General features: G+C 37.0%; 2 protein-coding genes and 1 non-coding gene across 3 annotated transcripts; all 3 read left to right on the top strand.

Moving 5' to 3' along the window:
- Positions 1–77: 77 nt before the first annotated feature.
- LOC142179127 (uncharacterized) lies at positions 78–8,843 on the top strand (the record flags this gene model as incomplete). The annotated part of the gene is made up of 8 exons (XM_075248948.1): positions 78–346; positions 447–1,004; positions 1,812–3,003; positions 3,956–4,297; positions 4,415–4,652; positions 5,102–7,764; positions 8,058–8,203; positions 8,381–8,843. Coding segments are annotated over 8 exons (5,697 nt in total), but the record flags the coding sequence as incomplete, so codon positions are not given.
- Positions 8,844–12,718: 3,875 nt separating this feature from the next.
- TRNAQ-UUG (transfer RNA glutamine (anticodon UUG)) lies at positions 12,719–12,790 on the top strand. Its single transcript has one exon. It is a non-coding gene; the product is annotated as a tRNA-Gln (tRNA).
- Positions 12,791–16,219: 3,429 nt separating this feature from the next.
- LOC107773734 (CBS domain-containing protein CBSX5-like) lies at positions 16,220–20,046 on the top strand. The gene is made up of 2 exons (XM_016593160.2): positions 16,220–16,707; positions 19,106–20,046. The coding sequence occupies exons 1-2, from the start codon at positions 16,376–16,378 to the stop codon at positions 19,956–19,958; spliced, it is 1,185 nt and encodes a 394-aa protein (XP_016448646.1). The 5' UTR covers positions 16,220–16,375; the 3' UTR covers positions 19,959–20,046.
- The last annotated feature ends 7,170 nt before the right edge of the window (positions 20,047–27,216 follow it).

Raw genomic sequence — 27,216 nt, 5'->3', positions numbered from 1 at the left:
GCGACAACTTTAGAAAATCATTTCGGAAGCTGGCTTCGTCCTGCTTGAGAAAGTATGTGTTAACTCTTCTGGTTAAGCTTGCTAGTGGATGGCGGCCAAAGAGAAGGAATGTAGAGTTAGTTTGTGAAAGCTCATCTCAGGTGGTTAAGCAGTTCAAGGTGGTTGAAGGACGTTATGTTGTTTGTACAGTTGAAATTCAAAAAGAGTTCATTTATACACAAGTTCTAAAGGTTTGGGATTTATTGCCTTCGGAGAAGGTTGCGGGTTTCTTAAGACGTCTTGATAGGATATATTTAATGTACACCGAAGAATTCATCAGCCTTTGTAAGGAGAAGTATTTTGAGGGGTAAACTAGCTCTTTTACGCTCCATTGTGCTCGATATTATGATAGACTGAATTGTCTTTCTAAAAATTTCTTTAATTTTAACTTTTCATCTTCTGTTTAGGGATCTGGAAGTTCCAAAGAGTTGGAAGGTTCATCGTGATGTAGTTCAGTATAAAAAGGATGTCGAGAGCAAATTGAATCACGATTCGACTAGTACACTCGATAACAATGGTTATGTTGAAAATTCAAGAGTGAGCGAAAGCCTATTGTTAATGAAGTTTTACTCCCTGTCATCTGGTGTTGTCACGCATTTGCTCTCCGATCACCATGGTGAAGAAGTAGATATCCCTTTTGAAGTTACTAATGAAGAGAGGGAGGTAATCCGTTTTAGTAAAAGCAGTTTCATCCTTGGCCGCTCAGGCACAGGTAAAACTACTGTGTTGACAATGAAGTTGTTCCAAAAGGAGCAACAACACCATAGTTCTGTTCAAGGATTTAATGTAGCGGCAGGAAAGGAGGTAAGTCAATTTGCAGGGGAAACAAGAATTAGCTCATACGAGGATAATGAAGCGAGTCGCTGTATTGGAGAGACTAGCAGGACAACCTTGCGCCAGCTATTTGTGACAGTTAGTCCCAAACTATGTTACGCTGTCAAAAAACAAGTTTCTCAGCTACAAAGGTGATTGATCTAATCTGCGTTCGAGAGTTCCCTGGTGGAACTACCTTTTTTAATGAGCTGCATGTCTTATCCTCGAAGGCTCCAACTTAGTTTTTCTGTTGTTTTTGTTTTGTTTCTGCTGTTATGATGATACAGGTTAACAATTTCGTAGAAAATGGAAGAATGATCTGACGTTCAGTTTTAGGGACTTTAATAACTGAGCAAGTCTCTTTTTTTTTTCTAATTTGATTAAACTATTGTGTTTAAAATCATTGGCTACTCTATTCAAATGCAATTTGTTTTGAGTTAGAGGTGAAAATAGGAAAAGGATAATTATTATATAGTATATTCTTAATATCATTATTTGTATAATTCATTCATCATTATAATTCCTTCATCTTATGCTATTTTTAATTTTTAATTTTTTATAGTGTTCTATAATTTTTATAATGTTCTGAAGGGGAGCCTTGACGTAACTGGTAAAGTTGCTGGCATTTGACCAGCATGTCAATGGTTTGAGTTGGGGAAATAGCCTCTTGCAGAAATGCAGGTAAGGCTGCATACAATAGACCCTTGTGGTTAGCCCTTCCCTGGACCCCGCGCATAGCGCGAGCTTAGAGCACCGGGCCGCCCCTTTTTATTTTTTTATAGCGTTCTATGGTGCAAACTTATTAGCTTAGTGCATGTTGCTTTTAAGAATTTTTTTAGTAATGTTTACATGATGCAGGTGATATTAGTGACATGGATGTTTAGTTGTGTTCCTGATAGGCGTAAAATTTGTTGATCGTAATTGTGTTCCTCTAACACTTACCACTCATAAATCTGCAGGTTTGCCTGTGGAGGAAGTTTTTGGGCGGAAAGTAGCTTCGAAGTTGATGATTTAGATGGATTGAAGCAGTTTAATGACATACCGAGTTCCTTTACTGACATTCCATACAAAAAATACCCTCTTGTAATCACATTTCATAAATTCTTAATGATGCTTGATGGAACTGTAGGTTCCTCCTACTTTGATAGATTCAATTTGAAGTGGAAACTTTCCAATGATAGAAATTTGAGGTCAGTCGCTCTACAAACTTTCATAAGAGAGAAGGAGATCAACTATGATCGTTTCTGTTGCTTGTATTGGCCTCGCTTCAGTAGTCAGTTGACCAAGAATCTTGATTCTTCAAGGGTCTTTACGGAAATAATCTCTCATATAAAAGGAGGGCTACAAGCAGGGGATTTTCATGACGGGAAGCTAAACAGAGACGCCTATATTTCGATGTCTGAATATCGGGTCTCCAATATAAGTGCGGAAAAAAGAAATGGAATTTATGATATTTTCCGAGCTTATGAAGAGATGAAGATGGAGCGTGGTGAATTTGATATATCTGATGTAGTTAATGATCTCCATCATCGGCTAAAATGTCATAATTTGGACGGTGACAAGATAGACTTTGTGTATATTGATGAAGTTCAGGATCTAACAATGAGACAGATTTCTCTTTTCAAATACATTTGTAGGAATGTTGAAGAAGGCTTCGTTTTCTCTGGGGATACGGCCCAGACAATTGCAAGGGGAATAGATTTTCGGTTTGAAGACATAAGGAATCTATTCTACAATGAGTTTGTCATGGACTCAAAGGGTGACAAAGCTGCCAAAAGAAAAGATAAAGGACACTTGTCATGTGTTTTTCAGTTGCTTCAAAATTTCCGCACACATACTGGTGTACTCAAACTTGCTCAGAGTGTGATTGATCTGCTTCGTCATTATTTCCCTCAATCTGTAGATGTCTTGAAACCCGAGACAAGTCTTATAGATGGTGCGGCTCCAGTGTTGCTCAAGCCCGGAGATGATGAAAATGCTATTTTAACTATTTTTGGGAATAGGGGCAATAATGTTGGCAAAATAGTAGGCTTTGGTGCGGAACAGGTAATATTAGTACGTGATGAATCTGCTAAGAAGGAAATCTTTGGTTTAATTGGTCAGAAAGCTCTTGTTTTGACCATTGTGGAATGCAAAGGGCTGGAATTTCAGGCAAGTCTTCTGCTTGCTTGTTGTGCTTAAGATTTCAGTTAATCTTAGAATTCACTTTTCTTTTTTCCTTTAGTTTCAGTGATAATTGACAGAATTTTGTCGCGTGGCTATTATTTAAGAGCTTAGTGTAGAACCTTTACATGTCTTAACTCGAGGGTTTAACAAATCGGATAATTAATGCACATGGATTAGTATACTTATCCCCAAAAGTGAGCTGCTTGATCTCTTTTTTTCTTTCTTTCTTTCTTTCTTTCTTTCTTTCTTTTTTTGAAAAATTGAGTAATGAGATCTTACTACTCTAAGGCTTGAATAGCAAGCTGTTTACCTCTTTCTCCTGCCTTTCTTGACCTAAATATAGGCAGCCTGTGGCGCAATTATCATACACTAGCAAGTTTCTGTTGTTTTGAAGGAACCAAAAACAGTACCTCTAATCTGTGGTCGTACATGTTAGACACATGCTTTGGAAGTACATAGAAAATACTTTCATGTGCAATGTGATTTCTAGATGGTCCGCGATAGGTATTATTCATGTGCAATGTGTCTTTTTGTGTGATAATTAAAGTTGAGAAGAAATAATATCAATTTTTTCTTGCATATGGCCAATAAAATCTGGTACAATAATTAGAGAGACAATGCAAATCTGTCATTTGATCCCATTATTCTAGAACAGTAAATTCCTTATTCTAAGGGGTTTATATGACTAAATTATATTGGAACTAATGCAGATTTAGATTTCATGACTATCTGAAGATTATACATACTATACACACACACATAAAGTTCATTTGACTGAAATGTTGGTATACATTATAAGACGGAATAGGTTGGTTTGCGGCACTTAACTTACCTTGCTACAGTTTTAATTCTACTTGGAAAAGTTGCTGAATATATTACATTTCTGCTGTCTTTTACTGAATTCTTCTCATGTTCATATTTCATTGATCATTTGTAGGACGTACTCCTATACAATTTTTTTAGCTCGTCGCCACTTGGAAATCAGTGGAGAGTCGTATATGAGTTCCTGAATGAACAAAATTTAGCCGATTTATCCTTCCCAAGTTTCTCTGATACAAGACATAATGTCTTGTGTTCTGAACTGAAGCAACTATATGTGGCAATTACTCGAACAAGGCAAAGATTATGGATATGTGAAAGCGTAGATGAGTTTTCTAGGCCTATGTTTGAGTACTGGCGAAGGTTGTGTCTTGTAGAAGTAAGGGAGGTAGATGATTCAATCGCAGAAGCTATGCAAACATTTAGCACTCCGGAGGAGTGGAAATCAAGGGGAATGAAGGTCAAGTTGATCTTCCTTGTTCCATTGATTCAACGTTCCATTTTTCAGTCTTATGTCATTAAAATATGCATCTCAATTTTTCCCTGTCCTCATTAAGTGGTTGATGTTCTAATGCAGCTGTTTTGGGAGAAAAATTATGAGATGGCACTAATGTGTTTCAAGCAAGCGGGAGAAACGGATTGGGAAAAAAGAGCTAAGGCAGCTGGTATCAGGGCAGCTGCTGAACGAGTTCTTTATTCAGATCCTGGAAAGGCTCGCACCTATCTTCTCGAGGCTGCTGAAATCTTTTATTCTATTGGCAGGTTCGAGTCTGCAGCTGAATGTTTTTATGACTTGAGGGACTATGAAAGAGCAGGTATGATAATGGTGATCTTTCCTGTAAATTTGCCTCGTTTCCCCCGGAGTTCCTAACCTATTGGGATTTTTTCCTTTTCTTTTCCAACTCTGCAGCTTTCTTGTGTTTGCATTTTGAAGTCATTTTTGCACTTCCGTTTCTTAAATTTTAGACATCCACTTTTGAGCTTTAGCACCTTCCCTCCTCCACCTGAAATGAAATTAAAAAAGGATAATGCGACTTTTTCTTTGACGCAGGATATGTTTAGTACTTTAGTTTAATGAAAAACATTAGTATACCTGTTCACTAATCAATTGAAAATGGTAAAAGCCTTCTGTCTTAATGCGTTGGTTATCTCTGGTATTTAGTGCTATAAAATGCATATAAACTCGTCATCATTAATTCTACATAAGTCTCATATGTGATGGTGTTTTTGGTTAATCTGTATAACGTGCCAATCTTATATGCAGGAAGTATTTATTTGGACAAGTGTGGTGAATCTCAACTGATAAAAGCTGCTGAATGTTTTTTACTGGCCGGTCGCTATAAGCGGGCAGCAGGAGTTTATGCAAAAGGAAATTATTTCGCAGAATGTCTGTCAGTTTGTTCCAAAGGAAAATGTTATGACTTAGGTCTGAAATATATCGAGTACTGGAAGCAACAGGCTGTCCAGGGGGATAATATTGGGAAAAGTGCTGTTGAAATTGACAAAATTGGGAAGGAGTTCCTAGAGAATTGTGCATATAATTATTTTGAGCTCAAGGACAAAGCATCTATGATGAAATTCGTCAGAGCTTTTCCATCAATGGACATGAAGCGCAAATTCTTGATGTCTCGAAAGTGCCTTGACGAGCTGCTTCTATTAGAAGAAGAGTCAGGAAACTTTGCTGAAGCTGCAGAAATCGCGCGGCTGAAGGGAGATATTCTTTGTGAAGCTGATATGACCGGGAAGGGAGGGGATTTCGATAAGGCGTCCTCGCTCATCCTTTTGTATGTGCTCTCTCACTCCTTATGGATGGCCGGAAGCAAAGGTTGGCCTTTGAAGTCGTTCGTGCAAAAGGAGGATCTCTTAAAGAAGGCGATGTCATTTGCGAGTCATGGGACAAATTTTGAGACCACGAGCATTGAAATTAAAGTTTTATCAAATGAGTCGGGTGATTGGTCTGACCTGAAGCATATTTTCAGCGCCTCTCAGAAATGTAGATGTCTCGTAGGTGAAATTTTATGCAGTAGAAAGATCTTGGATTTTCATTTTCAAAATGATGCAACGAAGTATGTTTGGGATGATAAATTATCGGTCAATCTACAGAGTTCAGAAGAACTGATTTCGTGCTGTCAGGTTAGTGTTGGAACGCTGGTTCAGTTTATGAATTCGTGGAAGAAAAATGTCTTTTACGTTCTTGATTCTCTCGAGTGCCTCGGCGAAGTAAATTTTGGCGAATTTAAGGGAGTTGGTGAATTTTGCTTAAAATACTTTGGTGCTAGGCAGCAGTTGAATGGTCTCAACGTCACATATGTTCTGCTGCATCCAGAAGCCGAATGGATCAAAAATATTCAAAACTTTGTCGTTAGACGGAACAAGCAGACAGTATTTGTTGATGCTCGGCATTTTATTTCTGCTGCTCGGACTCATTGGCATACAGAACTACTCGTAGTCGGTCTGAATGTTCTTGAAACTCTTGCATTCCTCTATGAATTGGCTGCAAAGTCCATGCCTCTATTTTGTCAAAGCATGTGCCTACTAAATATTTACGAGATTGCAAAGTGTTTAAGTGAGTCCAAACACCATGATTTTAAAATTTTTGAGAGTAGAATACAGAACTTTCTGACACTATCTACAAAGTACTTTGAAAAGGTATTCCCCCTTGACCCCCGACAGTCAATGGTTGAAAGTATGATTTCTTTAAGGAGAACAAAGCTTTCCTCTGACTTACTTCAAGAATTCGTCGTTCAAGATATTGGCACCAGTGATCATCTTAGCTACGGACAGATTGGAAGGATTGTGATCATATGGCTTAGTTCCGGAAATATTTCCGACGAGCTGTACAAGATAATTGTTGGAAGAATCCCGTCAGATGTTCCGTGGAAATCATTCATTGAAATTCTCAGTTGCACGAAACGGAGAGGGGGCTTGGAAGATTTTCAGTCGGGCGATTCTTTTCGTGGAGGCAAATTGTTAGAATTTCAAGAAGTTCTATCAAGCAACTGTAATCTTGAATGTTCTTTGGAATCTTCGAATAATCCAGTTAAAACTGCGGAGGTTACATTATTGCAGATATTTTTTGAAGCTTTACAGGATACCTTTAGTGCGAACTGGAAGAAAATAGGTGACTGTTTATCTCCTTGTTGCTTCTTGTATCTTCTTGAGCGCTTTCTGATTTTGGTATCTCTGTGTCGTGGATTCTTCTTCACCGCGAAATCTTCATTTGTGGAATGGCTGATCTCTGAGCAGTTTGAAGCCCGACCAACTTCCGGGCATGCAATTAACACACTGCCTTTAGAAGAATTTTTTGATTCCATTCTTGCAATGGTGCAAGTATTCATTTATGATAAAGCTAGTACAACTGAGTGGATTTCCCGATGTAAAATTAATGTCGATCTGTCCTATAAGCAAATGGTCTTGAGATTGGTTCTTATCCTATGCATACTTTGTGTGAACTGTGAGAAATACTATGATGTTCTTTTCAAAGTGCTCAGTATCGATGATGTTAGGAACCAACTTCCAGAGGAACTTTATTCCATCCTTCAACGAGGAACGGAGAATAACTATCTTCAGATCAATGAAATTGGAGAAGCTTTTCAAAAAGGCGGTGACGCTCTTCTGGTTGTCAACCTTGGTGAGATTGCTACGGGAGTTGAGTATACCAATGTTATTTCTGTCAAGTTGGGAACAAACTGCAGCAGAGAAGACATCCTGAGTTTGTTGTTTCCGACCAGAACTGGCAGTTCAATAGTTCAGACTTTCACTGTTACAGAAGTCATTACTGATCCATGCGCCAACGTTTCCTCGCATTGTGGTAATCAACCAATGCAAATGAATTGGGCCTTGTTTCAGGAAATATCAGATGTCTTGAAGTCTAGTGGCGGCGATGACTCTGGAACTTCTGCAGATTTCTCAACTCGTAATTTGAAGGTGAAGCTAATCCTAATTCTCTGTGTCTTATGATCTAGAACTCAGTTAAACTGTGTACTCGGGTAGGTGAGCCTTGGCGTAATTGGTAAAGTTGCTGCCATGTGACCAGGAGGTCATGGGTTCAAGCCGTGGAAACAGTCTCTTGCATAAATGCAGGTAAGGCTGCGTACAATAGACCCTGGTGGTCCGGCCCTTCCCCTGACGCCGCGCATAGCGGGAGTTTAGTAAACCGGGCTGCCCATGCTTTTCTCTTTTTCTATTAAGTTACTAAACTTTTCTTTTGTTGTTTTAAGGAGGAAATGAATGCTAATGTGAACTTTTTGACTGCTGCAATCAACCTGTCCTCGAGAGAGAATCTTTGTGCTGGTGAGGAATTGATGGAGGAAGCGCGTAATATGCTTCAGGAGTTGATACAACTCCATACATTGATGAATACGAGGTGCGATCTTGTTCTTAACCACTGTATTCTTCGAATTTACGCTGCTGCATTATACCACGCTACCTGTAGTTAAGAGTATGCTCTTAGGTCAACAAAATGGAATTCCACCCGCCCCTCGACACATTTAATTTGACTAGATTAGCAAGGGGCTAAAGTTTTGTGCTTAATGTTATGCAGCCCTCTGGATAGGGGAAGCATTGAAATTTTTTTAGAGAGCTTGTTGTCAAAAAAGCCGAAGCTAGAAGCTTTCTTGAATCAGTTCATTGTGCCCGAGGATAGCAGCCGGAGCGTTGCATTAGAGAACCAATGCGAGGAAATGCTTTATGTAGCGAGTAATGAAGTTGCTACAACGGATCTTCCATTTACAAGTACTTCTGAGACCCGAGTTAGTGATCAGGGCGCGGGAAGGAAGCAGGGAAAAGGGAAGGGCAAGTTCAAGAAGCGAAAAGGAAACAGGAAGAAGTGAACTATACTTTTGTGCACCTTTGTGCTGTGAATAACAATGAGTTGAAATGAACTCTTATGTAATACAGAATCTGTATGGTGTTCTAAAGGAAATGATATGTAAGATAGTCATGTAAAAAAAGTAGAAAGGAATATATGTATCTGTCCTTTGTTTGCAATGATTTTTGGGAAAAGGCCTAAATTTGCCTGTCTACTATACTATATTGTTTACTTCTGACACCCGTTATACTATTCATCAAATCTAGCCCCTATCGATAATAAACTTTTAAAAATTGTCCCTAACCCTAATAAATTTACACCGTGGCAGGTGACCCACTCCATTTTTTCCAAATCAGCAGTCAAGTCACACGTCCCCGCCAAATTAAAATCTCATAAACTCCTTTGCATCCTCAATTGACGAAGTGACACCCGACTTCTCAATTAAAATGCCACACATTAGAGTCCATGTCACTAGTTTAAATATAAATAACTATACCCACTTAAATTTAATCATCCACTTAAATCTATTCTTCTCCATTAATAAATCATCAATGTTGAAACACTAATGTTCATGAGAGGAATCACAATTCAAGACCTTTCAACAATGGTTTTCTTGAAAAATTTAACCACCGAACTCTTCAAAAGCAATGGCTATTTTGTTTGAGCTCAAAAAGTGATTTTCATTTAGTTTTTAAACTTCAAAACATCACAAATTCTAAAATCTCAAAATTGGATTTTCATAACAAACTTCATGAGAAATTCATGGGGAACATCTCCTAGAGAGCCCGAAAGAGGAAGAAACCAAGAGCTCGACTTATTTTGGCAACGATGGTCGATGAAGCATTGGCGAGCTCATCATTTAGGTTACAAGGAGTAGATGCATCTGATTCATTATCTATGCCGCGTCATTCAAGTTAGTTAACAATGGTGAGAATCTCGAAACCCACTATGGTGTGTTCTTTGGGTGTCGAAAAATTGAAGTTGACAATTCGATTTGTTGATTATATATGGAGGAAATCAGCTGGATGTTGTTGTTTGGAGCTTAAAATCGTGAATCAAACATTAATTTCGTGGATTTAAGTGAAGAACAAATTTGTACTCCATTTTTTGGGTTGCCGAAATTTGAAGTTGAAAAAAGATTTAAGAATCTGAAATTCTTGTTTGTTTCCTACTGAAATCGAGTGAAAAAAATAAAAATTGGAGTATAGATTTGGAAAAAAAAATCACCATCAAAGGATTTGTAAGAATGCTTGAGAACATAAAATGGGTATTCTAATTTGCTTAAATTTAAGCAAAGTGTTAGCTGGAATTTGTTGAAAATATTAATGTTGAGAAGTTATGGTTGCAACTTGAGTCAGTTTAATGAAAGTTTAATGAAGAACTTGGCCTAGTTTGGATTGAAAAATTTGAAGCAAAGATGAAGAACTCATGGAAGAAGAGGAAGTAGGAGCCCTGAGGGGGTGGGGTTGTGGGATATGTTTTAATTTTTTTTATTGAGTAAATAAGTGAATATTAAAATAGTGACATTGACGCTTATGTGCCATTTGATTGAGGGGTTGGGTGCCATTGTGGATAGTCGTTATGTGGCGGGGTCGTGTGACTTGGCAGAAAAAATAGAGTGGGTCAGCTGTCACGGTGTAGATCCGTTAGGGTTTTGGGCAATTTTTAAAAGTTTATTAAGGGTAGGGGCTAGATTGAACGAATAATATAAGTGTATAACGGGTGGCAGAAGTAAACAATATAGATAGTAAGGGGCAATTTTAGACCTTTTCCCATGATTATTTGGGCGTATTTAGTATGATGGAAAACATAATGTGGAAAATATTTTTCAATTTTATCATGTTTGGTTGGTATAAATATTTTGAAAAATATTTTTCTTATGAACTCATTTTCCTCCATACTAAGAGGAGGAAAAACAATTTTCAAAATTCTATTTCAACCTTTTCCACCCCAACCCTACCCCACCCCACCCTACCCCTTAATCCACATCCTTGCCACCTCGGGCCCGTTACCCCGACCTACCATCCTGCACCCAGACTTCACCCTAAGCCACATCGTACCCACCATGGAACCCTCCACTCATCGTCTAACCCTCGCCTCGGCCCACCACGCACTCCTCCCTCTACTCTGTCCCATCCTAACCCCCCCTCCCCACACACACACCCACCCTTCCCCCTTGCTTGCCTTCATTCAGTTCGTCTTTCATAGTGTATGTCTAGATTATATCTCTTTAAAAAATATTTTTGTTAACTAATCAAACTATAGAAACTAAGTAAGAAAATCATTCATTTTTTAAGAAAATATTTTGGAGGGAAATATTTTTAAAGGGTAAAATGACATAGATGATAGTTCAGACAGTAGCCTATGGGCTCAGGGGCGGAGCTAGAGTACTGAAAGCGGGTTCGGCCGAACCGAGTAGCTTTAGTTCGAACCTTGTATTTGTCTTAAAACTTCTATTGAATACGTAGAAATTATTAATTTAGAACCCAGTAACTTTAAACGATTAGAATTCCGAACCCATAATCTTGAAATCCTGATTCCGCCTCTGCTTGGTAACCATAAAATACTCCAATATATAATGTGGATTGTATTATACAGCGAATTCCAAATAAGTTCACAAATCAATCTTTTTCAGTAATTTGATGGAACACACAACTTGAAACATGTTGAATTGTGATCTGTATGTTGACTTGATTCAATATGATGAACTTGTAAGGATAAATCAAATTATTAAATAGCGTAATACGGTTCAAAATACAAACCAAACCATACAAAAAAGTTAACTTTTGTTCTTGCAATTTTGTATAAGGACCCAAAAAAGTGTCATATTTCTCAATTTTTTGCTGAAATACGTTCCATGTCTTCCTTTAGCTCGGATAAAAGGTCCAAAGACAAAGGACTTTCACTAAACTACTGTTTGGACATAGATTTGGTTGAAACTCGAAAAAAATGAGCTTTTAATGATGAGATAAAAAATGCTATTTGAAAGTTAAAATATTTTACATGAAAAGAATTTAAAATTTTGTGAGTAGAAAACTTCGAAAACTACTCTAGGGTTGTTTTTTGGGATTTGAAGATTTTGTTTCAAAATCTGTTAAAAATGATTAAAATCTATAATAAAAAAATAAGTATTTAAAAAAAAAACTTCCAAATTTTATGGCCAAACGGGAGCTGACAAAGGATTCTCTAAATAATCTTGGGGGATTTTGGAAGCATTCCGTAAAGGATAATACAAACAGGGAAATGTTGAAAGGCTTGAGGATTAGACTTAACCTCAATGATTTAACATGTTTGCATATACAAAAGCGAATTCGGAATTTAAAACTTAAAGATTACTTTATTTATATCAAGTTAATATATAATAATAATCGAATTATAATTAAATATTTATAAATATTTAACAAAAATTTACATTGACAATCTAGACGAAGACTATTAAATTCCGTAAATCCATATATTATACTCTAAATTTGTCACTGCATACACATCGTATATCGTACATTTGTCTTTTTGTACGTTAATTATTGATGTTTGCAACAACATGTCACATGTCGTCTTTGTTTTTTCAGCTATATAAACAGAGCTCTACTTCCGTAGTTTATTTAATTTATTATCCTGTTTTTTCGACTATGCTGTGACTTTGCTTTTTCTCAGTTGAGGGTATATCACAAATAACCCCTCTACCTTTACAATGTAATTGATAAAACTGCGTACACATTACCCTTCCCACTTGTAGGATTACGCTGGACTTGTTGTTGTTGTTAGACGGAGCTCTGCTTAACAAATATGCTCTCTATTTCTTCTGAGTTTTTCTTCTTCTTTTTTTGGCATGAAAAGTGTAAAGTTTTTGCGTTAGATTTTTTGTTGTTGTCTAAGAAAGAAAAAAAATGGACTTTTTTTTTTTACAATTAGTGATAAGTGTTTCAAATTTTCCTTTTCAAAAAGTGAAGCACCTTTTTCCTTATGTACCAAATTCGCAGACTTAAATCAGATTTCTTGAATTTATATATATATATATATATATATATATATATCTTTGGGAAAAGACACAAATAGTTTTTCTGGTCTAGTGGTTCTATGGTGTAGTGGTTAGCACTCTGGACTTTGAATCCAGCGACCTGGGTTTGACTCCCGGTAGGACCTTTTCTTGATTTATTTTTAATCTTGATCCTATATTCTCTGTTTATTTTTTTTCTTATTTAATCGATTTTTCATGGACTAAAAAGGGAAAAGGATATGGCATTTGACCATTACATGGAAAAGGATATATGTTGACGTAATTACATTGAACTATTACAGTCAGACCTCTCTATAACAACATCCTTATATAACAACACTTCACTATAAAAATCAAGTTTTTTCAGAATTAAATTCCATTTTCTGTTATAATATATGTTTTCTATAACAATAATTCGCTATAACATTCACAAATATCTAGAAGAAACGAGACTGTTATAGAGAGATTTAACTGTATTATCTTTAATCTTATTTTTACAGAGCATGTTCGTTGTTTATGCTAAATTCCAAAATTTCTTCTTTAGGCGCCACAGTGTAAAATAAAAATAAAAATAAAAATATTAAAGGCGAATATCTTTCGAGCAATTGCAATAAGTTAACATAATTTTTGTTGGTTCATGAATAGTTTCGAGTGAATAATATAGCACGGGCATCCAAAGTGGATATAAAATTTATCAGGAAAATATATGAAGAAGAACAAATCATATTAAGACTTGACATACGTTACATAAAAAAAGTTAGTCCGTATCATACAATTATTGCACAAAATAATTGACGGGGTATTATCACTTTTAATCCGCGCCAGAAATTATTTAAATTTGGTAGCCGAAAAAATGTATAAAATTTATATGTAACATACATAATGTATATACATTTTTCGGTTATTATTTTGAGAGCAACTATAAAGTATCATTTTCCCAAAATTTGACGGGTGTGCTGGTTGAGAGATAACCAAATGGCTTAGCACAAATTTAGTGGGCGTTTGGACATAATAATTGTAAAATTCCAAAATAGGGGGAAAAACTTTTCCAAGTGAAAATGGTATTTGAAATTTAGAGTTGTGTTTGGACATGAATAAAATTTTGGGTTGTTTTTGAAGTTTTGTGGGTGATTTGAGTGAAAATTTTGAAAAACAGCTTTTTGGAGTTTTTTAAATTTTCAAAATATATCTTTAAGTGAAAATTGAAATTTTATGAACAAACGTTGATTTAGAAAAAAAAAAAAATTTCTTTTGTCCAAACGGGCTCTTAGTAAGTAAACATCCCTAATGAAACTTGTGAAATATTGAATTGTGAAATCATCTGAAATAAACATATATATTAAACATGAACCATTTTCATTTATTCATTTTTATATCCATAACATACTCTTTTACGTTCTCATCTTGCATGGTATTGAAACATACGTATAGTAACAGTAGTATTATTTATTATAGTAAACTTTTTCACGTGCAAGCCATAATATTTTAATTAGTTTATTGACAGATCGATGTGAAACTAGAACTCAAAAATAATCACCGGCTCCTTGTCATTAGGTCACTAACTTTCTTAAATTTTCGGTACTGGAAAACGTCAACCACCATATACGATCTTACAACTTTGTGAAAACCTATGTTTTTATAGTAAATAATCGTGCGTATCTAATCACTGTGACCGTCTCATCTAAAATTTAACTCCTTCGACATAATTTTTTTAAAAATAAATAGAAGAAGGTTGTTACATAAAACAAAGTACTTAGCCGTTTTGATTATGATGTACAGCGCATTGGCCTCACGTATGTCCTTTCACACTATTTCGTTTTCTTTCATAAATAGCAATACTAAATTAGTATTTTTTTTTTGGGTACCAAATAATGGAAATATTTTACTAACATCCATATGGTCACTCACGCGCTTTTCTATTTTTAGCAATTATTTGAAAAACAAAATTGGGATTATGTCATTTTGTCGAGAATTGTTTACCACTAAAAAGTGTTTGTAACCCATCGAGTTTGTTGTAGAATAAAAACCACCGAATTGGTTAAAAAACAATTATACTCCATAACCATGACCTCTATAAGAAATGATATATTTGGGTTGGCATGTCATTCCATAGGATCAACTAAAAAAAATGATAGTTGGGGCATTTTAATTAATATGAGTCAAATCTCTCTATAACAGTCTCGTTTATTTCGATATTGTTTTGCCGTTATGGTGAAGTAATATTATAGAGAACATATATTATCATAACATAAAAAAATTGGTTCCCAAGAAAACTTGACAATTATAATAAAGTGCTGTTATCAAGGATGACTGTTATAGAAAAGTTTGACTCTCTATATATATATTGCTTTTCGACATTTCTTAGTTAACCTTCATTAATAGATTCAGGAATAACTTTAATCCACTTATAAACAATTAATAATCAATTGAAATGAATGATGCTAAGACTCACGAATGGAATCAAGATAAATAGTTAAAAGTTTTATAAAAGGTGTTCTCTAAAAATAATTAATTAAATTGCCAACGTCCAATGAAATGAAGAAAAATTGATGGAAAATTATATTTCACATGTCGCAGAATTTTATACCAGCATTGTCGATTCATTATCACAATTCGACTTATAAATAAGTTCAATAGGAGATATTGACATTTGACACCAGTATTTAATATCATTTAATTTAATTTAACTTTCTGTTTCTGTTAATTGTTTTTCAGTTGTACGGTCAAAGTTAGTATCCATTTTCATTCATACGTTATGCTAAATTGCAAGTTAATATAAACACTTAAACCTAACTAGCTAGTTAATGAATTTAGCTTTTACACAAGGTGACCTGCAATTATAAATATACTAAAACCCAATTTAGTTACTTCAAAAATAGCGTACATGCTATAACTAATTAAAATATACTGACAATGAAAAATTCCTTCTACTATCTATATATACAAGTTAAATTCTCAAATAAATATAGGAGGTTATTCTCTTAGATATAGTGTATATACACCATCAGATTAACTCGACTTACAACGTATACTGTCTCTCTTCTATTTTATGTAACATTATTTCTTTATTAGTCCGTTAAAAAAAGAATGACATATTTTTTATAATTTTTTTAAGTATAAGCTTTATGTTTTACTTTAACAACGTACTTTTATAACAACAGAAATCTCATCAAATCCACACAACATTTCTTTCTTTCAAATTCCGTATTCAGTCAATAAGTCAAAAACTGCGATATGAACTAAAATAAAGGGAGTAAATAACTCTTTACAATAGATTCGATATGATAATCGAAAAATATAATATGTAATAACATGTCTTAACTATTTCTTTTTACAATATATTATAACTATTTAAAATGCACTATATTATAAAAATTCTATTATAAGTGTAGCTTATTTAACTTAAAAATGGAGTATAGACAATTGCAAGTCCAAAATAACATAACCACTTGGATCCACCTGGGCCCCACAATCCAGAAATATAAAATCAGTGGAAAAAAGCTCATCCCTTTACCGAACACCGGCTATTTCGGTAAAACTCCCCGCCTATAAATATCTCAAATCTTTCCCCGCTTGTTCCTCAGTCATCGTCATTCCTTCGACGACCACCGGATCTTCCCTTACACGGTTGTTCCGGCAATATAAATTCTCCATTTTACCCCTACTCTATTCCTCTAATTCCTTTTTTATCCTTTCTAATTTTTTCTATCCCTTTTTTCCTCATATTTTGCATGGCAGTAAGTTTTCTAAATCGGGAGGTATCAGATTTATGCCTTGGAAAACCGGCATTACGGCCTATAATTCCGGCGACCGCCACGTTAGCGGAGGCGATAGCGGTTTTGAAGAGAACCGGCGAGACTTATGCAAGCGTGTGGAAGGTTCTAGAAGAAGATGATTATTCTGTTGAATGCCGCTGTATAGGGAAGGTTTCAATGGTGGATGTGATTTGCTATTTATGTAAAGAGGAAAGTTTAATTGATTCTTCTAAGGTACTTGAGGTTCCTGTATCTAAGATTTTGACTAAAGGGGATAATATTGTTAGGCATTTGGAGCCCAATTCCAGGTTTGTGATATTTTTACATGGAATCCTACATTCCTACTACTTTTGTGTCATTTAATTTATATTTTATTATTAATTGGACAGCCAAATGTTCTTTTAATTTATCAAATACTCGCGACTTATATCACGTGTTCGAGCCGTAGAATCAACCACTAATACTTGCATCGGGTAGACCGACTACATTACACCTTCTTGGCAGAGGCGGAGGCCATGTATCGGCACCGGATTCAACTGAACCCAATACTTTTGGCGCGAAACATAAATTTATATGTAAAAATTCATTAATATCTTAAATAGCAATATGAACCTATAACTTAAATAGATTCAATGCTATAAAAATCTTAAAGGTTGAGCCCATAAAACTTAAATGTTAGATCTGCCTCTGCTCCTTGGGTGCGGCCCTTCCTTGGACCCTACGTGAATACGGGATGCTTTGTGTATCGGGTTGCCCTTTACTCGCGACATAGTGTGATGAAGTTTAAGAAAGAAATAAAAGATTTTTGAAACTTGCATCGCGAATATGCCCTCATGTCATAGTTTCTCGTTAAGGATAAAATAAGAAGTTTAAGTTAAATTAATTTCAAATTTAGAAAAGGGGTCATTTTTGTAGCGGACTATTGAAATAGTGTCACATAAACTGAAACGGAAAGAGTAGTTCTTAAATACTTTTAATTAGAAAATATCATGAATTTGTTGTCGTTGAACAGAATATCTAACTTTTGTTTAAATATTTTGAAGTTTTGAAGAGTCGATGACCAAATCACATAAAAATTAAATTAGTTGAAGAATTCACATTTCTTCCACTTGGTTGATTTGTCCCATGTCATGTACTCTCTTCTTGCATTTATTTAATTTAGTAGGATTTTACTATGATTACTGCTACTAATTGCTTTTAATTTTTTCTCTTCTGAGAATCGCTTTTCTTAGCTCGTTTATTAGTTTACTATTTTTGTTTTTGAAGTTTCTTGTTAAGAATATATGCAGTCTTCATCCTTTACTCTGAAATTTTGTGGCGGAGAGAATTTAAAAAATCTTTGCTTTTCTTTTTTGTGGTTCCAAATATGATATGAAGATTAAGGTGATTATTTTTAGGTAAGAGTTCCGAATTCTTGATGCTTGAACGTATGACTTAGTATTCCACAGAGGAAAGCTAATAAATATGGAGAGTGGATGTTCCAAAATAACAATGCTAAAGAATTTGTTGAAAAGGAACAATTTTTAGCTCACAAATCACAGTTTTTTCATCAAGTGGAAAACTTTCAGTCGGTGTATCAACGTGACATTTTATCGTCTTTTTTCCTTAACATATCAGCTACAAGTTCATTTCATGCAGCATCAAGTGGTTTTAATTTGTTTAATCCGCTGTCTTTTCATCTTTTCTTTGGCAGAGGGTCTATCGGAAACAGTTTCTCTGCCCTCCTAGGGTATGGATAAGGTTTGTGTACACATTATACTTCCGAGACCCCACTTATGAGAGTTGACTGGATTTGTTGTTGTTGATCCGCTGTCTTTGTCTTTTTATGGTTTAGATATGTAGTGTAGATGAACATCCTTTGGCACATGAGAGGCAACCACCTTTGAGGCTCTCTTAGGAAAGCATCTCGTATTTATATCAAATCAATCAATTACATGTGTCTATCATACGCAAATTTATCATTTAAATCGTGGTCAAATGACATGTATTCTCACTTTACTTTACAACCGCAAAGAGTATTGATTGATTTGGTGTAAACACCAGATGCGAATAAGTATTAACGCTCGCACGTCTCTACACATTTTGATTGATGCATTGAGGGACACTATTTATTAGTCAATACCAACTAATTGGAAATAAGATTTAGTCGGGTTAGATTCGTGTATGACAATGTCGGGATTAGTTTGAGTTTTGAGGAATTGCTAGATGGGTTTGGACTAGAATACCTCTGCTTATATTATGTTTTAATTTGTATTTGATTTTGGGAATTGAGTTGAATATTATGGTGAGAGAGTTTGTTCTTATTTTGATTATTCTTTTGCTTTCACAAACAAACAAAATAGAACAACTATGCAAGACAATAGTACAACCTGTGACAAACAGAAACCCTGCTTACTTTTAGAGAACCCTTTACTGTTGTTACTGCTAGTGCTTCTTTTCCTATATTTCCTTTAACCAAGGGTCTATTGGAAACAACCCCTCTATCTTTACAAGGCAGGAGTAAGGTCTGCATACACACTACCCTCCTCAGACCCCTCTTTTGGGATTACACTGTCTTTTTTGTTGTTGTAGTAGTGTAGATACGGCATTCAATAGAGGATTTATAGCCGATCCAACTAGCTTGAGATTGATGCGTAGTATGTTGATTGGTTTATTGCAGTGTGCTGTTATTGGTAGTCTGCTGAAATTTCTTTATTGTTTGTTCAGCTTGCTGGAAGCTATAGATCACATTCTTGAAGGTACACAGAACCTTGTTATACCGATTCACAACTACACAAATTCAAGGAGAAAGCCTTTGAGTAAATCATCCTCTTTGAAATCCACACATCATAATGGAGTTGAATACTGTTGGATAACACAGGAAGACGTTGTCCGCTTACTTCTCAATTCCATTGGAGTGTTCTCCCCTATGCCAACTTTTTCAATTGAATCGCTCAACATCATCGATCACAACATCTTGACTGTTCCTTACCATGACCCTGCAATCTCTGCTTTGGATTCAATCGCTCTAGCACATATTGAACAAACAGCAGTTGCAGTTGTCGATGATGACAACAGACTAATCGGGGAAATCTCCCCCTCTACTCTTGCCTACTGCGATGAATCTGTTGCAGCAGCGATCACGACTCTTTCAGCTGGTGATCTTATGGCATACATTGATTATGGTGGTCCTCCAGAGGACTTGGTTGAATTGGTGAAAATGAGATTACAAGAGAAAAAACTTGGCCTGATGCTAGAATTGATGGACAAAGAGTTTTCAGTGTCGTCTTCATCATCTTCAGCTTCTAGTTGTTCTTCTGATGATGAGTCGGGGTCGAGTAGAAATGGTTCCGGGCGATATTCTTCAGCAAGAAGGTCAGAGGCGATCACGTGTTATCCCGGGAGTTCATTGGTGGCTGTGTTGATTCAAGCGCTTGCGCATCGTGCGAGTTTCATTTGGGTCATTGATGAGGATCAAAATTTGGTTGGAGTTGTAACTTTTAAAGGAATTTTGAAAGTTTTTAGGGGTTTTGCGAATACAAGGTGTAAACCTGAAAGGGAGAATTTATCAACTCACTAGCTCAGCTTGTATCCATATAAGTAGAAGATTATATTGCAGACTATGTTACCAATTTTAATGATAAACCTTATCTTTGGATTTTCTGATACTTATTCTTTGTCTTGTTTGTTTTGCTTATGACTAATTTAAGCTCTATGGGTTGACTTAGATTTCAATTTAGAACCCATTGAGTAGTACTTGAAGTTGCCGTTTTAAAATTCAGAGCCCATAAAGTTGAATACTAGCTCCGACACTGGCTCCATTTGGAGGAGTGTCCTAAACTGCAGGCCAAATTACATGATATCCTTCCTCGCCTCGTAAGGCTTGTGATTGATGATTGTCAACAATTGGATTGTTTACAACTGTATAATCTTTCAAACGAACTTCTACCTGAAAGCTTCTTGCAAAACCTGACCACAGTTGAGACTTGATTATCAGAGGTTGTTGTGAGCTTGTGCGTCTATCTTTTTGTGTTTCTATAGAATGAAATTTTGGACTGCAAGGCAGATAAGTTTCTAAAATTTCTAAGGCAGAGAATGGTTCTACTTGGTGGATAATCTGGCTATACTTGCAAGATTAGCCAGAAATGCCGATTAAGTTATTTTTACCCATCTTGATACATACAACCTTGATCATTCATTATGATATATCGAGAGTTCAAGACCATAATATAATTTATTTAGAGAATGCCGACGAGAAAGTAGATCTGGCTCCGACACTAGAAAGCTATGAATACAGTTAGTTGAGGGGCTTTTGCATCTATACCCGTTTTTGGGGTCACAATTAGGGATGTTCAAAACCGAATCGGAACCGTTAACCGAACCGAACCGATGGCTTATTGACTTATTAGTATCGGATTATCGGGGTAATAGATGGTGAACGGATTGAGATTCTATAATTAACGTCTTAACGATTTGGGGACAGATTACTCAATTTTCTTATCGGGTAAACCGTTAACCCGTTAAGAATTTTTATATTTATACTTTTACCCCTATGTATATAAAGTACTATTGAAACCCTGTGGTAGTTGACTCTACTCTCTAGCGATAAAGTCTACTGGGGTAGTTTAGTCGGCATTATCAAGGCCTAAAAACAAGATCTTAGCCTCTTTCTGCCACAGACCAAGCGATGCGAGAACCCCGTAGAAACAATCGACCAAGAATATTCTTTTCAAATTGATTTTGACTGACTACGAGCCCTAAGATACAAATTTAAGAAAAGAGATGGAGGTGTTTGATGGATCGAATGATATAAGAACTAAAACCAAATCGCAATCTCTCGATGGATTCAAGGGAGAATCTTTCCTCGAAACGGTAGACTTTATCGCTAGAGAGTAGAGTCAAGGTAGACTTTCTATTTTTATTCTTCACCCGTTTGGTATTGATTGTTCAAAAAAGAATTATTTGATTTTGCCGATAAATCGCCTGATAACTGCCCGATAATCATTAATCTGATATCAATCCACCTATTGTCTTATTGGATGGCTAGCAGATTACTACATTTATAATCCGATAACCGATAAGCCAAACCGTTAAGAATAATTATCCGCCCGATAAGCATCCATTGTCATAATTGAACTTATACCCACTTTGCAAAAAAAATTGCAAGTCTACCCACTTTACGATGAACTTCAGGCTTATCAGTTTGAAGTTAAAAAAAAATTAGTTTGAAATGAAACAATTCCACTTATGCACTTAAGGCCAAATAGGTCTGAAGTGCAAACAATGATTATATGCACTTAATGTCAGTAAGTCTGAAGTGAAAAATTGCACTTCAAATACACTTAAGGCCAAAAGGTCTGAAGTGCAACAAACGTTTTCCTACACTTAAGACCAATAAGTCTAAAGTGAAAAATTGCACTTCAGATGCACTTATGGTCAAATAGGTATGAAGTGAAACCAATGGTTTCATGCACTTAAGGCCAAAAGGTCTGAAGTGCACAAACGTTTTCCTACACTTAAGGCCAATAAGTCTGAAGTGAAAAATTACACTTCAGATACACTTAAGGACAAAAGGTCTGAAATGCAACCAACGTTATAACAATCCAATATACTATTTAATACCTAAATCTACTCCAAATGAGTTCAAATTTGAAAAATAACCTCCAAATATCATCAAGAACAAACCTCAATCATCAATTTGTCAAAACAACAATAAATCTAACAAACTCATTTTGTAATTAAGAAAAAAAATACATAATCAATAGTAAAAAAATAAAGCGCCACAATAGCTCACAATTATAAAACATCACAAACTACTTTAAAATATGTTCATAAATACCATATAAAATCATTGTTACCCGAAGAAGAAGAAGAAGAAGAAGGAGAAAAATACCTGAAATTATTTAAACAATGGGTACAAATTAAAAAAAATTAAAAGTGGGAACATGTTAAATTGGGGCGACCAAATAGTGCGCCGATGCAATTTTTACATTAGTAAAGCTAGTCCGAGAAGCGGGATATCCCCAGAAAAGAGTAATTTGATTATTGCATTTTCCACTAATGTCAACCAATTGAGATTTCTAACAGTCAAAACACAATATTCTTTCTAATATATAATATTTTCTTTATATCAATTTGTCCGGCGCTTTTCACTTATAATTAATCCATTTGACCAATTTTAAGAGCTAAAATTTGACTAGATTATTTTTAAAAAAATGAATTTACATATTCTTTAACTATATGAACATTATTATAAGTTACAAATCTCTTCTATCTAACAAGCAAAAGAAAAACAAACTTTAAATATTAATAAAAGTTTACTTAATTTGAATCTTAAAAAGCAATGTGTCAAATATTAGAGAGAAGTTACATTTTTTTCATCCAAAGGTATACAATGATGATATTTTTACCTAGTTATACTATATTATAAATTCATTTAGTACTACTACAAATTATAAAAAACTCTTAATTAGTTTTAGTAATTAGCAAAATATAATTAAACTAGACAATATAATTATAATATATATGTGTGTGTGTGTGTTTACCCCAAAAATGAGTAACAATTAAATTTGTACGCGGTTTAAAAGATACATGGTTTAATCCAATACGAATAATTAAGAACAAAAGGTGAAGGAGTTAAAGACAAAATAAATGATAAAACTAATTGCAATGTAATGACCAAGCCTGATCTTAGATTGAACAGTGGAATTCGTCCTCGATTGGACCCTCGATACAAGCTCGGTCGCGAGTGAAGAAAAAGAACAAATGAATAATACCTTGAACAATAGCTAGAAGACAAAAGTAAATTTTTATAGCTTTGATTTGCGTGTCTCAATGTGTCAGAATAAAGAAAACCTTCCCCTTTATATGGTAGGGGAATTTCAGTCATAGTACAAGTCTAAAAAAGGTAAAAATCTTCTTTTTCCGGTAAATGTTGATCTACAGTTGATACTAAACGAGATTCGCGATGTAATATCCGGTTGAGGGCAAATATTACAGCCCCTTCTCGTCATGCATAACCGTTCACCGCGTCCTCTGAGATCCAGAAGTTATACTTGGCCCAGATCCGTCACTTCATCGTGTTCGACCTCAGCTATATCGTTCATTCCTCCCGGGTTTCATACGAGGGGCTCATGGGCCTCGATTATAATCACTTCGAGCCATGCTTCCCTTTGTTCTTTCATCGGGGAATCGAAAAAACTGTTGCCCTCGATTTTATCCGTACATAGATAATCTACTCGTTTCCTAGAGAGTAGATTTATCGGAGCGATGGAAAGCGATAAATTAACCCCGGTTCCTTCTTCCGTACGCTACAACCGAGTTGACGAGTCAGGAAAATATCCCATCAGTCACATCGTTCTAACTTCGGACATGTGTCAGCCGCCGGTTGACTATCCTCGAATGCGAAACGTCACGCATTGATTATCCTTTCTCTATAAAAGCTTCGACCCCTTTTTCACTTTTTTACTTTCCGATTTTAGAGCTCCCGGACTTACCCTCAAATTCTTCACTTATTTCTAACCCCTTCGAACCTTCATCCATTGTTTTCCAGATCTTCATATTTTGATCTTCAAAAGTTCATACTCCTTCTTCAAATCTTCAAGTCAGACCTTCATCCCTATCTTCAAACCTTCATCCTCATCTTCAAACCTTCATATTTACCTTCAAACCTTCATACTTTTCAAAATTCGATGGCAAAAACTTCCAAATTTGTGCCTCAATAGACCGTCCCTTCAACTTCCAAACCAACCACGAATGTCGAGGTGGTCGTTCCTAAGGTGGCCCCAGAGCCTCCTTTGAAGAGCTTCGTCCCCGGGGGCTGTTCCATTGAGAACGATTTCAAAGTTGAGAAGGCCTCCAGTCAACAGGACCGGGGTGAGGGAGTGTGGAGGTACATATGCTCCATTACTGAGGACACACTCCCCACAGTTCGGGTGGACTGCAACTAGGAGGGCAAGGCTGTGGTCGTCCCCGGGCCCAACGAAGACATTACTATTTACGTGGAAGGGTATCTATGTCTTTACACTTACCCTTTTATGCTCGTCCTGGTGGACCCTATAATTCTCGGCTTCTATAAAAGGTACGACGTCTGCCTTAGGCAGATTCACCTGTCTTTTTGGAGGATCGTAATCCTCCTCTGCCACTTCATCTACAACACCGAAGCACCTTGGTTTACCCTCGACCACGTGCTTCGTCCCTACAGTCCCCGAGTCTTCCGAGGGGGGTTGATCAAGCTCATTCGTCGAGCAAGCAAAGCTCCATTCTCGAGCATCGATGAAGATCAATATCGAGATTGGCAGGGGAGGTTCATTCGGTTGAAAACTGAAGACCTCATTCCCCCCGAATTCTTACCGTTCCCTGAAAAATGGAACTCATCCCGTAAGTTTTCTCCCCTTCCCGAGTACTTGACACTTCTTTTGTTATTTTTCTAATTTCCTGTGTCTACCAATGTGCAGTGGTCGCCCAAGTTCCTAATATAGTCCCCCGCTTCAAGGAGTAGATCGAGGGGATCTGCAAATAAATGTCTTAATTCGAGCGCGAATGGCGCAAGCTTTCAAAGGGCAAGTGGTGGGCCCGTTCCCATGGTGAGTCCTCCTCCCGAACAATTCTATTTTCATAGTTAACCTTCATTTCTGCTAAGTATTTTTCCCTTTCACAGGTTATCCCAAGACTACTAAGCTGGCCATTGGATAAAGATGAGGCCCTGTCCTCGCTTGCTGAACCCTTCGCTTCGGGACAACCCGGAGCTGCTGCAAACGAGGAGAAAAAGAAAAAAAAGAGGAAATCCTCTGGCTCCCCGGATGCCGAGGTCAAGAAGAAGAGGGTAGTTGTTGGGGTCCGGAAAAGAAATAAAAAGAGTACCAAAGCAAGGGTACCGGACCCCGATTCCCTCTTTCGGCTGAGGGATTAACTTGAGGACGATGATTTGGAGTTCGACGCTCATGGGTCGACCATCGACGAAGGAGAATAACCAGCAACCAGAGAAGGTGGCTGAGAGGCCGATTCCCCTCTAGCTCGGGAGCCAGAAGAAGAACCAGAGGCCACGGCCTCCCGAGAAACCGCCCCTTACCCGAAGGAGGTAACCGGTGTTATCGACATCGCGGAGTCGCCGTCTCACACAGAGTCTATGTTCGACGAGGCTCAAACCGATAAAGAGAAATCAAATGAGAGCCCGGGGCCCAGATGACGCCCTCAACATGTTTTTTGATAGCATGGACATGAGCGCGTTAGAGGATTATTTTGGGCTTGGTCACCTGGAGATCCCAAAAAAGGACGTGCCATCGGGAGCAGGCGAGCCGGACTCGAGCCCGAAGCTGGTGAGGTAGTTCCCTGCTCCGAGTGTGGATCCTGACCGTAAAAGAACAGTCGTGCTAACTATCCCGATGGATGCCCTATGTCCGCTCCGGTGGATGTGGCCAGCTATCTTCGTTGCCTAGTGACCGAGGAGGACCAGGCGAAGATGGACGAAGTAGGCACATCGAGCCTCTTCAACGAGGCACAACAGGCACTGAACTGGGTAAGTTGTCTATTTCTTGTGCCCTTTACGAATCTCTCAGCATGCTCTTACGATCTTATCGTTTTGTTTTTCAGGCTTCGGTGCTCCACAATGAAAGCTTCCTTCGATCTTGGATGATAGTCATCCAACTCGAGTTCGAGCTCAAAGAGCAAGTCTGGTAGAAGGACATGTATAGGGTTCTTAGTGAACAAAAAGACGAGTCCCTCAAAGATCTCTCAGTTCTCCGAGCCGAGTTGGAAAAGGCACAAAAGGAGGTCGTGTCCTTGAAATGGGAGCATGCTGAACTGGTCAAGAGGGTAAGGAACTTTTAGGTTAAAAATGAGAGGTTATGCGTAGTTACTAACGATGCAACCTCGCAGGTCCAAGAGAAGATAGACTTCATTGACCAGCTTCGGGCCGAGATGAATGAGGTCAAAGCTACGGTCGAGGCGCTGAGGAGCAGGATGTACCTGCTAGCTTCGGAAAAGGAGGCTACAAAGGAGGAGTTAGCATCGGGCAAGGACCAACTTCGGGGAGCAAAGGACAAGGCTGACAAGTGGTCTCGGCTAAATGAGGAACTCCGAGCCCAACTAGATTGAGCTGCCTTGGAACGGGAGGCCCTTGGCCGGGAATATACTGTGTTAAAGTCCAAATTGGAGGCAATCTCGATTGATTCCTCCAAAGTCGAGTAAATGTTGTCCCAGTATAAAACTAATGTGGAGATAGCCGAGGCCCGCTTAAGAATGAAGACCGAGTATGTAAAGTGTTTGTCCCAGAAGGAGATCCTCGAGGAGGTTCATGCCCGGGGATTCAACCTTTCGTTCGAGATTGAAGAAGCCCAGAGTCTTGAGGCCGAGGAAAATGAACTTTATGAGCCCGAAGGTCCCGAAGGTTCCGGTGAAGATCAGGTGGAGATGCCTTAGCTCTTTTTTGTTTCCTTTTTGTACATTTTCTTTCTTGTTTATTTTGAGGTTGTTTTATCGTGCCTTTGTAAATATTCTTTGAGATATATATATAAAATTTTCCCTTTGGAAGCACCTTGATTTTACTTTTCAACATCTATTTGCAATTTGTTTTTATTTGTGTATCGTCCATAATGCCTTAGCATAGAATCAAACATAATTTGGAGCATCCATTCTCCGGAAGCCCGAATGGGGCCCGGTTTTGATAGTAGCTTCAGATTGCTCGTGGCTTCAAATTTTGGATAAAAATCGAAGGCCTTTAAGACACTTAAGAGTTTTAGTCATATGCGATGATGTTTTGCCGAGGGTAACCCTTTATTAGGTTTTAATTATACGTAAGGGCCTTACTTTCTGAGTACGAACTTCGGACGTCTCTGAGC

Source organism: Nicotiana tabacum, unplaced genomic scaffold, assembly GCF_000715075.1.
Source record: "Nicotiana tabacum cultivar K326 unplaced genomic scaffold, ASM71507v2 Un00393, whole genome shotgun sequence".
NCBI classification, from domain to species: domain Eukaryota; kingdom Viridiplantae; phylum Streptophyta; class Magnoliopsida; order Solanales; family Solanaceae; genus Nicotiana; species Nicotiana tabacum.
Note: the sequence above shows the minus strand (reverse complement) of the source record. Positions and strands in the feature narration are given on the sequence as shown.

What these genes read in the sequence shown, in the direction of transcription:
- LOC107773734 (XM_016593160.2), top strand. Translation starts at nt 16,376, where the DNA reads ATGGCAGTAAGTTTTCTAAATCGGGAGGTATCAGATTTATGCCTTGGA. An exon ending in CATTTGGAGCCCAATTCCAG is followed by an intron (nt 16,708 to 19,105) that starts GTTTGTGATATT and finishes TTGTTTGTTCAG; the next exon opens with CTTGCTGGAAGCTATAGATC.